The sequence below is a fragment of the Electrona antarctica genome (genome assembly GCF_951216825.1).
Source record: "Electrona antarctica genome assembly, chromosome: 23".
In the NCBI taxonomy this organism is placed as follows: domain Eukaryota; kingdom Metazoa; phylum Chordata; class Actinopteri; order Myctophiformes; family Myctophidae; genus Electrona; species Electrona antarctica.
The window spans coordinates 915,217-928,653 of NC_136804.1; the positions used below are offsets into that span (position 1 = coordinate 915,217).

The 13,437-nt window shown below is 43.1% G+C and overlaps 1 protein-coding gene across 1 annotated transcript in view; it reads right to left on the bottom strand.

The window, feature by feature from the left end:
• Positions 1-13,437, bottom strand: part of kiaa0930 — a 108,076-nt gene extending 94,639 nt beyond the window's left edge. The window contains exon 1 of the mRNA XM_079494676.1: positions 12,746-13,437. Coding sequence (XP_079350802.1) covers positions 12,746-12,938 — 193 coding nt within the window. The 5' untranslated portion in view covers positions 12,939-13,437. The remainder of the gene's footprint in view (positions 1-12,745) is intronic.

A 13,437-nucleotide genomic window follows, 5' to 3' on the forward strand; every position in this document is an offset into this window, starting at 1 on the left:
ACTTTTTTTTTTTTTATTTCGACGTCAGGCCTGAATGGGTTAAAAAAAGCTGAAATAGCAGATCTACTTTGTTGCAAGCATGTAGGTCAGCTATTTCCGTTATTTATTTATTTTGACCTTTTTTTTAAGTATAAAAACAACCCATCATGATTATGTCAATAATTTCTTTGTATATTTCAGTTATTTGCCCTGTGCATATTTTGATTTCCAGAGAATAGAATAGAATAGAAAGTAGAAATGTATTAGAATCTTTATTCATATGCTCCATGCCAAAAACACAGTTAACCCATTTTGGGGCGGGAACCCCTTTTTGGTGTTTTAAAGCATTATGTTACACTTTAGCTATTCTACAAGCTCATAGAACTTGTAGGTCTGCTATTTTTTTTAAATCGTGAAAATGTGCCTCAAATCTTTGAATATATATTATTACAGAGTGAACATTTTAACTCAAATCTCTGCTTCTGGGGAGGTCCCTGGAATAACATATTTTCAGATGGGGGGGGGGGGGGGGGGGGTGGAGGCATATTACATATCATTTTTGGGGTCCTTGACATGAAATATGGAGAACCACTCATTCAGAAACATGAGGTATTTCAGAAAACTGTCAGGATTTGTAAGACTTTTTTTTTTAATTTCGACGTCAGGCCTAAATGGGTTAAAGTATTTATGGGACAATGAATCGTCATAAGAAGTTACATTTGTAATCGTGACAGCCCTAGTGTTAATGACACATCATAGCAGTGCGCCTCGGCCTCGTTGAAGCTATGACGTAGCGCTGTGAGTGCTAATGTCCCCCATTGGTTTTGAAGACACTATTTCAGAGAATTCACCGTCCACCATCATTTCCGGTCCCGAAAAACTTCACAGTTCCCACTTGACATGAACATGACAAAAGTACATGGTTGGAAACATATTTTTGAGTGGTGTAAACCACTCCAACAACTGGCTTTGTACCCGTGTCTGTTCGTAAAAAAAAAATCACACCTGTGTGAACTGAGTGGTGCAACTGACATGATATCTGTGATGTCAGTGACGTCACATACTAACCATAGCAACCATGCTCGTTTTTTTGGTTGCTAACCATAGCAACCATGCTCGTTTTTTGGTACGAACAAACACGGGTACAAAGCCAGTTGTTGGAGTGGTTTGCACCACGCAAAAAGTGTACCCGTGTCTGTTCGTACCAAAAAAAAATGACCACGGTTGCTACGGTCATCCAGTTCACCCGGGTGTGATTTAATTACGTCAGAAATTATTTTGAACATAGCAACCATGGTCATTTTTTTATGCACACAAAAGCCAGTTGTAGGAGTGGTTTACACCACTCAAAAATGAGCATGGTTGCTATGGTCACCCAGTTCACACGGGTGTGATTTCATTACGTCAGACCACAGCTGATCAGGCTATATAAGACCTTGCACCACTCAGTTCACACGGGTGTGATTTTTAGAGCTACTCTTGGGATAAAGGCCATTTTATACGTCGATATAAAGAGATCTGTGTGCATAAATACGTGCATGTAAGCATCCAGGCCATCCAGTGTCCATCAATCTACAGCAGAATTATCCAGAACAGAGCCATGGAGCAGAACAGAGAGCAGTGATAAAAAGATGCTCTATTAATAGCCTCATGTCATTTTAAATATACATCAACGCTAGTCTGGAGCCTCCAACGTGAACACAGACATGAACACGCACACACGTAGAATAAATCATCTGATACAAGAGAGCTGAATCTCCCAAAGTCTATTTCTGTTGGCTCTTGTGCATGGCATTTTGAAGTTGATGTTGTATAATAAATACATTGTTTCTTGTGGGGCTCGGTGGTGCACTTTCAAAGCTCCAGTGACCTGGAGGAAGGGACGGACGGACGGACGGACGGACGGACGGACGGACACACACACAATTTTCCCACTTAGTGTGAACAAATAAACATGGAACTCCCATACGCCATCTTATGAATACAGCAATATTATGTCCATTGTGTTCTATTTGTTATAAGTCATTCTAAATCACTTGTTCTCAACGTTTGGGTTAAAATAGCAGATCTACAAGCTTGTAGCGCGCCACCGAGTGGCACGCTACAAGCTTGTAGATCTGCCATTTTTCAATAGCTAAATTATAACATAATGTTTAAAACACCAAAAGGGGTTCCCGCCCAAAATGGGTAATCACTAAGGAGTTTACAGGTCTGGTTCCACTGGTTCCCAAACACTGGGTTGGGACCCATTTGTGGCTCACGTACCACTTTTTATGGATCACGATTATTTATGGATTGTTAAATAAGTAGATAATTGTAAAGTAACTTTAAATTCCTTAAAAGAGTGAAAATAAAATTGTGTGATTGTAGATCTGCTATTTTCACTATAGTTTGGACCCCGGGCAAACATCTAATCGTTCTTTTGGGTCTCGAGTCGACCTGAAAAGTTTGAGAACCACTGCTCTAGATGGCCTAAGGCAGGGGTTCTCAACGTTTTTGGCCGGGGATCCCCGGAAATGCTTTGGCAATGTCTCGGGACCCCCGCCCCGCCCCCTAGTCCCGACCCCCAATATAAATTGACTGCTACAATAACCTTAAACCATTTTGGGCGGGAACCCCTTTTGGTGTTTTAAGCATCGTTATAATTTAGCTATTGAAAAATAGCAGATCTACAAGCTCATAGCGCGCCACCGAGTGGCGCGCTACGAGCTTTATTTTATTTTATTTTTTGAAAATAATTTGGGGACCCCCTAAAATAATTTGGCGACCCCCCGAGGGGTCGCGACCCACGGGTTGAGAACCCCTGCTCTAGATGGCCTAAGGTTTAACCTGTGTAGGTATCCTGCCTGCTACCATATAATAGGCCTCACTCACACCTAGCTAGCACACCTAGCATACAATATTGTTGGATGCTAGATGTAAACAAAGGGTTTGTTTACATCTTGCCCCAATGCATTTCCAATGGAAGTCACATGGTTTGACACAACATTTTTGTTGTACGGCTTTCGGCTGCGTTTCGACTGCCCCCATCCCCCTCATACAACAAAAGTGTTGTGTCAAACCATGTGACTCCCATTGGAAATGCATTGCGAGCTTGCATCAGTCTCATACATCAGCTATACATCAATCTGTTGTGAAGGTGTGAGTCAGGCCTTAGATCATACTGCTGGCGGCCCGGGGGCCACATGCGGCCCCCACCTCCACTTAATGCGGCCCTCAGGTTAATATCAGAATACTGATATATTATTGATTTCAACCGTTACAATTCCAAACATGACCCGCTTTTGTATGTCCAATGTGTTTGGATTTAGTTCATAAAGTTAACATAACTATAACTAAATTAATTTGAAATTAAATAAAAAGGTTATTTTTCAGGATTCCAATACAAAAAAAATTGCCACATTTTTTCAGGATTTCAATTCAAATGTAGCAAAAGTAGCTGATCTACAAGCTCAAAACGTGTCGCACTAGATCAGCTATTTTTTGCTACGACAGTAATATGCAACGCAGCCCCTCTGGAGTGAGTGTGGAAATATATTGGCCCTCTCCATCGTCAAAGTTGCCCACCTCTGCCTTAGAGCCATTTAGAACAGTTATTCTCAATCTTTTACCTGACCCATTGACAGATAATGTCAGGGCTAGAGATGTGGACCGCAGAGTCCATGTATGGCTTCAAAATCAAATCTACCGTGGCACTTAACCGTTTTTTTTGGATTACAAACGGACGTGTTCATTCATGGGAGGGAAACCAGGCGGAGGGTTGAGATCGTTGTCACCGCACGCACTCCTACAGCATGGGACGCCCACCTGTCAGCGGGGATTTGGTGAACGGGAGGAGCGCTATACCTCCTCCCGGTGGGGGCTCCTCGCAGGCAGGTGAGCTGCTAGTATACAACGCCAGTGGCAACACGTCGTGTGTAGGGTGGAATTAATAGTCATGATGATGACTACACACACACACACACACACACACAAAGAAAAAACACGGTAAACTAATTGTCTAACCGAAATAAAGAGAAAGAAAGAAACGTAATACTGTGGAGCAACAGGACACGTTTCTGTGGGAGCCGGACATTGTTAAACCGATGAGTGTAATTGAACACACACACACACACACACACACACACACACACACACACACACACACACACACACACACACACACACACACACACACACACACACACACACACACACACACACACACACACACACACACACACACACACACACACCTCAACAAGTGTTTCAGGATACAGAGATCACGGATACAGGAAGGATCGTCTCCTCCACGTGCTGTGATTATCACAGACACCAAACAGAATTTGCACACCACACACACATCGAGGCACATGACCAACAGGGTGACACACTGGACATCACGTGAATGACACACACTTCCTAGTTGACTGAACAACCTCCTCTCTAGCTTTTCACTCATGTACAGTGCCATGACAGAGCTTCCAGTAAAATGTCTACGGCCGTGTTGTGTATCATTGGTAGACCTTTTTATGACAGCTTTCCATTATTATAATTGACTGACATTTGTTATTAGGCTTTACAGTGGTGATGGAGGGCTTTCATCTGGATTGACGTGCCAGCTGTTCAGTCTAGAGTCTATAGACGTTCTAATGATAATGATATACCCAAGTGCAGGTCAGTTGACAGAGCATACTTAACCCAGTTTGGGCGGGAACCCCTTTTGGTGTTAGCATTATGTTATGCTTTAGCTATTGAAAAATAGCATATCTACAAGCTCATAGCGCGCCACCGAGTGGCGCGCTACGAGCTTGTAGGTCCGCTATTTTGGAAAAATCGAAGAACGACTGACATAGAAACATAGCTTTTTCAGAAAACTGTCAGGATGCAGAAGACATTTTTAGAATCTGATCTCAGGTCAAAATGGGTTTTAATCTGCTAAGGACCTATACTCTCACACACACAGAGGCACGCAAGCATGCACGCACACGCACACACACCATCAATCAATCAATCAATCAATTAGGACTAAATAATACAAATGTAATTATGGGGACTGCTGTGGTTGTAGTGAGTGTCGCCCTGTGCCACTGCGGAGGGTTTATGTGACGGTCAGACCGAGACACTACCCTGTGAAAGAGGCATCACAAAGTGACACACTATGAGTTTGTACATCTGCTATGTTTGAATATCCAAGTTATAAAAGAATGCTTTTTTTTTTTTATAGCTCAAATCTAAAATTACACAGATGCTAAGGGTTAAAGCCATAGTATGTATCTTTCCCCTGTGTGTACATAACAAAAGAATACATGTTTTACCAATCATTTCCCTCTATAGCAGCTATCAGCCACAGTTTAATCAGCCACTGCAGTGTTGTGGTGGTGATTATGTGCAGAACACACTGTCCTCTCACTATAGATTTATAGTGTTTTTTGTTTTGTTTGTTTTTAAATATTTTTTATCCCACGATTTTGTAATGTTAATGTTATCTAATGTGATCCTGGGCTCTACACACCCTCCGCCAACCTGGGGAGAGCAACGGACTTGAACTCATGCTTCCTTCATGCATGAGTGTCCAAGTTGCTCCTTTACCCCTGACAGGGGGGAGTTTCCCTGGTTGGACGTAGCGTGTGGAAGGAACACGTTATTCCAACCAGTTCCATTCCCCTCCATCAGGCGCCCCGGCTGGCCAGGGGGAGGCAGTTTAGAGACCAGGATTACTGCATGTTGAGGGTACCTACCCTATAGGGTAGAACACGGGGAGAACATGCAAACTCCACACAGAAAGGCCCTTTCGCCAACCCCGCCTCGGGTATGGGAACTGATGACGTGGAGGAGAGGACACGCCGCCAGCGCCCACAGCGTCCTCAGCGAGGCGACAGCATTACCGACTGTGATTTAGGGTTTTTTAACGCACGTTTTGGGAGACGCTAAACAGGGATGTTTTGGGGCTACCAAAACAAACAGTGAACACCGAAATACAAAGAGAGGGCAGTGTGTTTCACCACTATACTCCACTGGCTGATGTTGGTTTAACTGGATAACTCATACCCCTTTAACTTTAACTTTAATACCCCGGGGCCGGGAACGAGCTATATGATGCTATTTTAACCCATTTTGGGCGGGAACCCCTGTTGGTGTTTTGTTTTAAGCATTATGTTCTACTTTAGCTATTGAAAAATAGCAGATCTACAAGCTTGTAGGTCTGCTATTTTTGAAAATTTGTGAAAATGTGCCTGAAATCTTTGAATATATATTCTTTCAGAGCGAGTTTTTAACTCAAATCTTTGCTTCTGAGGGGTCTCTGGAACAACATAATTATTTTCAGATGGGGGAAACGACGGCCAAATACATCTAGTTTTTTGGGGCTTTGACATGAAAATGTTTGAAAATGACTGACACAGAAACATGGGTTTTTTCCAGAAAACTGTCAGGATTTAGAAGGCATTTGTAGTATCGTCCTCAGGTCAAAATGGGTTAATGATTAATCATCCATTTATTCACAAACTAAAACATGACTAACTCCCCTCATTAGGGGAGTTATAGAAACTTTAGCAATTTAAAAGATAGTCAGTAACCACTTGAGTAGAATGTCAATTACCGTACTCAACTTTTTTTTTTTTACACATTTGTATTATTCTTTTGCAGCTATGACAAATTTTTTCCTTCCATTACAAAGATGATAATGATGATTTGTTTTCGCCAAATAAACTGTTACATTCCTACATTTGACCTCTTTTGTTGTGTTAGGGGTAGCGCTCAAAGGGTAAAGGGGTGAGTTATCCAGTATTCCTGATGACTATGGGTATTTTTATTTTCATTGTTTTTTTGTGTAAACACAGGGCAAAGTTTAAAGGAGCATTCAGTGATTTGAGTGATTTGGAAAACCACCCAGCCCGCCCCAGTAACAAAATGTGCACATGCACACTCTACAGTGGGGGGAAGTGCAACAGACCAACAGCATGTGCCCCCACTCGATCATGATTGGAGGAAGGCCCCTCTCATCCTGATTGGATGAAGGCTTTGCCACCCGCCACCAAAACTGAAACTAGGGTTTTTTGACCCCAGGGGCTGACTGGGGACAGGGAGGAACTCCTTATATGGTCAGCACACTCTATGGTAGGGAGGATTATCCAAAAAAAATAAAAAAAAATAAGTGATATTTGAATTAAGTGAAATCACTGAATATACCTTTAAGGAGATGGTGGATGAAAGAAGACACCGCACAGGAGCCCCAAACCTGTGGCCATTAGGTAGCCCAATGCCTGAGTATTAGTCACACATCAGAAATACTGCAGATCTACAAGCACACACACCGCATCTCACTGCGACGGATCGTGTTTTTTAATACCAGGACGTATAAAGAGCATGTGTGTCTCTGTGTCAGCATGATGGCAATCTCAGTTAAGGGAACCCCTTTTGGTGTTAGCATTATGTTATGCTTTAGCTATTGAAAAATAGCAGATCTACAAGCTCATAGCGCGCCACCGAGTGGCGCGCTACGAGCTTGTAGGTCTGCTATTTTTGAAAAATCGAAGAACGACTGACATAGAAACATAGCTTTTTCAAAAAACTGTCAGGATGTAGAAGACATTTTTTAGAATCTGATCTCAGGTCAAAATGGGTTAAAATGTAAAGCTTGATCATCTGGTACAGAGACTCCCATGAAGGTTCTGGGGAGGAATGAACGCCAGCCTCTCCAGTCAGAACATGACTATACCGTTATACGAGTTATATATATATCTGTTCTTAAACAAACACAGAGAATAATATTGTCTGACGCATCTCATATTCTCCATGCAGAGTATTATGAGCTCCATATAGGAGTACCCCAATGTAAACCTCAGCCGTTTGAAAAACTAATTTGTGCCTATACCTTAAATTTAAATCACTACTCGGGGGGCCATGCCATAGAGTATAAAGAAGGATAGAGACTGATCTGGCGCGAAGCTCCGCCCCCTCCGCTATTCATGTCAGTGGAAGTTTCTCAGTGGCGTTTTGAAGCACCCGGAAGGACCGTCTCAAAACGTCTACTTCCGCATTGGACCACCACATTTTGGTGGTCCAATGCGGAAGTGCAACCGAGCGCTCAATGTTAAAGCCCAGCTGCACGGGGTTTCCCGGTCCATTACACAACAGAGTAGTAGTAGTGCGTGGAAGTACAACAAAGTAGGGCATTCATTTACAAAAACACAAAATGTTGAAATATGGAGGTTAATGTGTAACATGTGCATTATGTGTAACTTGTGGTTGTGATTTACTACAGAATGAGCTGCTTTGTTTATTTGTCTACAAGAGGGTCTGTCAGTTTGTTTGTGATTTCCAATGCATGGCAGCCAAAGATTTGTTTAGAGCACGTATGACGTAAATCGTTTGCACTTTGCACGGATATTGCAATCTTTGTTTAGAGCACTTTAGAGAGAACTTCAGTCTATGGACTTTAAAGTTTACTTTGTTTAGAGCACTTGTATTATGATGTAAATTGTTTGCCAGCCAAGCCTATGGATTTTTTGTGATGACGTGCGACGTCAATATAAATAGTGGGCGCCCCTCACAATAAGTGATTTTTGAGTGGCGCTAGCCCCTCCTATATTCAGCTATTAGTGTCCAATTTTGTCTCACACAAACATTAAATTCCCATTGACAATGAATGGAGAATTTACGTCATATGTGGACGAGCAAATCGGTATTTTTGTCCTACACAAAGACTACGTGATTATGTGGCGAGTTTCCCTTTAGCGACAATAGAGTATAATATCCGATCATAAATGTATATGACACAAGAAAACATAGCCAGCTGCAGCTACAGAACTAAAGAAGTCTTTACTTATTAGAGCATTACTTCTACAACTCCCCTGTCAGATGACATCACCGCTTAAACTAATGGAACGTCCAATCAAAGGAGCTTGTTTTATGAAATGACAATAAAGTTCTCGAGGAAAACATAAAACATAAATGGGGGAAAAAAAGGAAAAAAAGATGCTCCTTATGATGACTCATGCGGTCTCTAACGGTACAAGTGGACCTTCTGTACGTCAGCTTTGGGTTCATCCCCCCAACAACAAGACTGAGGTCACCAGACATGCAGAGGAGCTCCACACGCTGTGATGATGTCATTATTTTGGAACAGGGCACTATTGATTTCCCTGGCAGAACAATGCGCCTCAAATGCAAGGCACCACCCATAATCGTCTACTGCGCCACCGCTGTTGCCCTTGAGTGGATTGTCCAAACAAGATACCACCAGGCTACAACATTCTATGTCTTATCCAAAGCGGGGGGGGGGGGGGGGGGGGGAATGATTAAGCAGAGTATGAGCATTTGGGGCCATGGACAGGTCGCTTGGACACTGGGACGGGCTTTGCCTAATGGTTTCAGTGGGAATTGAACCTGAGACATTTGAGATGCAGGACTCAAAAATCGCTCAAAAGCAGTGGTTCCCAACGTTTTCTGGACCAGAGCCCACTTGAAAGCCTCAAAAGCGTTTGCGGCCCTGCACCGGCTCCTCAGAACTCATCTCATGAGGCACTTATCTTTTTTTCCCCTCCCCTGCAACATAAACACTGTTTATTCATTTGTTGATAATCAATAACGCCTTTCATATGGTAATTTATATTCTAGCAAAAATGGATTGATTGATTGATTGATTGAAGAATTTATTAACAGTTTGCAGAATTACAGTACATTTCAAGCACAAACTCAATACAAAGGCTGTTAACTGTGAGTGGACGACCCAATTAAGCATTACACTTGTTTCCAACAGGGTCCACCATGTTCAAATCATCAAAACATTTAGAGACGTACAAATAGACACTTCTATAGACAGAACAGGAATTCATCAAAAAGGAGGTAAAAAGGGAAAAGAAATATATACAGTGAGGGGAAAAAAGGGGGGGGGGGGGGGGGGATTCAGATTTTACGGGGGCCAGTTTCGAATTGCAGCCATCCGTAGGTGCCCTTTGAGAGCGGTTTTGAAGGAGTCAAGGGATTCGCATGTCTTAATGACAGTTGGTAGGGCGTTCCACATTTTGGTGGCATAGGAGCGAAAAGAATTTAGTCCCTTGTTTGTGTCGAATCTGGGTTGTACATGGTTCGTTGCACTCCCTCTGGTGTTGTGGGTGTGGACTTCGTTAACATTAAGGAAGTATCTAGACAGGTACATGGGTATCTTGGTGGTGTATCGAATCTTGTGGACCAGACCCATTGCAAGTTGCTGTACTCTGTCGTCGACCCTAAGCCATTCCAGCCTGTCGAAGTGGGCAGGGGTGAGGTGGGTTCGGGGGGCTAGATCAAGTAGGAGCCTGACCAGTTTGTTTTGGGAAGTCTGGAGCCTGGTTTTAAGGGCCTTTGAGGTGCTGTGGTACCAGGAGGTGCATGCATAGTCAAAGAAACCCTGTACAAGGGCTCCTGTTAAGGTCTTCAAGGTGTTTTTGTTGACCAGTGAGGAGATCCTGTAGAGGAATCTTGTTCTATGGTTGACTTTTTTGATTACGTTGGTGGCCATTTTATCACCGGAAAGATTAGCCTCCAGGATGGAACCTAGGTAGGTAATTTCATCTTTACGTGTGATAACATTGTCACAGGATACACCTGGTCCACACCTGGTCCACATTGTGAGACACAAATTCGAATCTGAATGCAGTCAATAATTAATCTGAACAGACTCAGACAATAATGCTGAAGTGAAAACCACTAGTTGTTAGGTGGTAGTTGAGTGAGTGTTGCTGAGAAGAGTGTGCATCTGTGCATTCACTGCATTGTGCTAGACGTGCTCACAGGAAGAGGCGTAGAACGTAGACCAAGGGTTCCCAAGCTTTTCAGGCTACGAGTAAAAAATGGCAGACCTACAAGTTCATAGCGCGGCACTCGGTGCCACGCTATGAGCTTGTAGATCTGCTATTTTTCAATAGCTAAAGTATAACAATGCTTTAGCTGGGGTCCCCAGCTCAAATATTTGAGCTGGGGACCCCCCACCCGTCAAAGCAATTGTAGGAATTACATTTAGTTTGACTCGGTTCCACAAATAAATTGTGAAAATAGCTGAACTAGTACATGCCCAAAATGCCTTGCTCAGTGAGGTGTTTTGTGAGCATTTAGATCAGCAGTTTTAACAATGTTTGGCTCTTTCTTTCTTATTTGACAATTTGGCACTAAAAAGGTCTTAAAGGTCATTAAATTGTAACTTTGGAAATGTGCAGATACCCTGTATAGTAGTGTATAAACTACACTTATTAACTGTATGTTGGTTTACTGTTGCACATTATTTAGCTGATCATCTGGGGACCCCCCAAATAACCCTCAATTTGGGAGCCACTGCCAGTGGTTTCCAAACTTCAAAGCAACCAACACTCCTGTATTGATTACGAAAACAGCCGAGCTACAAGCTCACAATGTGGTCGCACGTTTGTAATAGTTGCATGCTGTATATTGCAGTAATAACGCGTGAGACAACAGCTGCACGTTGTCTCACGGCAGAATTCCATACTAAAAGGCTTTCTTACCTTTCTTTGTAGTTGTTACGTCCCCACCAAAGACGTCCAGGTGTCATTTTGTGCAAAAGCTCCTTATTGGCTATTTCCCCTACCATAAGCCCTAAATGAATTGCATTGAATGGGAATTGAATGGGGCTATGGGTTGTTGTGCTAATTCGCTTATTTCCATCGCTCAAAATTATTATTTTGTTTTAATATATCCTCTCTTCATAATGTAAATAATATCCCAAGCGGCACACTTTAATACTTATTTCGATGGAAATAAGCGAATTAGCACAACACCCCATAGCCCCATTCAATTCCCATTCAATTCAATGTAATTCATTTAGGGCTTATGGTAGGGGAAATAGCCTATAAGGAGTTTTTGCACACCTGGACCTCTTTGGTGGGGACGTAACGACTACAAAGAAAGGTAAGAAAGCCTTTTAGTATGGAATTCTCCTTTAACAATACAGTTTGTTTAGCCATACATCTAATCACCTGCCACATACATGACACGTGACATGACATGTGACTCAAACCTACAGTATATGAATCCTTAAGCCAATAACAGCTATGACAAACAAGCAACTATTCCTTTTTAGGTGAGAAAAACAGGAAAACTTGACCAGACCATTTAAATATGTATTCAATTCAAAGTTGTTGGTACCAAACCACTACCAAAAAGTTTCATCTTTTCAGCCTGGTAGCAACAAATAAACAAGGAAAGTAGAATGTGTCTCATATTTACATCAAAGTTAGGGTGGTGCACGCACAGGTTCACAAGTTCACAACCTTATGGAGTGCACTCCGTCTGCACAATTGTGAGCACACACACACACAGGTTTACGTCCACCAGTTTAGGGGTGCACAGGTGGGGCTCAGAATAGAATGGTATCAACTGGTGCTCCGTCTATAGCTTTGTCATCGACACTGCCTCGTGGCACTGACTGAATGCCGAGCATAACGTCTAGGAATCATGTTCAATAACTCTTTATCAGTACAGTATAATTTCAAATCACTCTTATCTTCCAACAAAACAATCAACGGATACATAATGTATTGTACTTGATCACCAAGCTGTTAATCAGTAGCAGCGTTCCCTACAAAGCAAACTGCTGAGTGCCAATGCATCTGTGTAACTCTGAGGCAGTGGTAGCAGGAAAGTACAGTATTTGTATTGTCTCTGTCTCTGAGATCCAATAAAGTAAAAAGCACCTCTGCTGAGGGTGTACAAGGGTCCATTTGGGTACATAACTTGTGTACACTCTCAAGAGATAAATTGTATAAAACTATATAATCGCATGGTCGCTTACCGAGTCCGCTTATCTCTTGTCGTATGTTGAGCCGGTTCCTCTCGTCGGCGATCGCCTTCAGCATCTCCTGGAGAGACTGGTCCAGGTCGCCGTTGCTCTCCTCCTCCTCTGGCACTGGCGCCGGCGCTGCTGTGGTCCTGGACCCGGCGGGGACAGTCTGCTGGTTGTTACACAAACTGGGGAAGGCTGCCATGCTGAAGCCGAGCTCATGACAATGACTCCTACAGTGTGCGACGGTCGGAGGGATTCACCCCGGGGAGGGAGGGAGGAAGGGAGGGATAGGCTGGCTGGCCTGGCGAGGAAAGGGTCCCCCACTTGGGCTTGACGTGACGGAAGAGGGATAATCCTCGAGTCGGTACCGATATGTCCAACAGATAGTGTCCAACAAACAAGCCTCGTTTCCCCCCGTCCACCCGTCCACAGAGGGGGAGATAACGCGGAGGTTGATAAGTCAGGACTAGGCCGGGGTTATTTGATCTAAAAGCGTTTTTTTTTCTCCAGCCAGACTGAGGTGATAGAGGAGGACTCAGATAGGAGACTTTATTCCGTTCTGTTTTAGATAAGAGATATGAGCTTGGGAAATGTCTCTCTCCTCCAAGAAGGAGGGACAGCCCTTAACACTTCCTGTAACGCAGAATAACAGAATCAATTTAAAGGGAAACAGACCTTTGGTTTGGTTTCTCTTGTGTCGC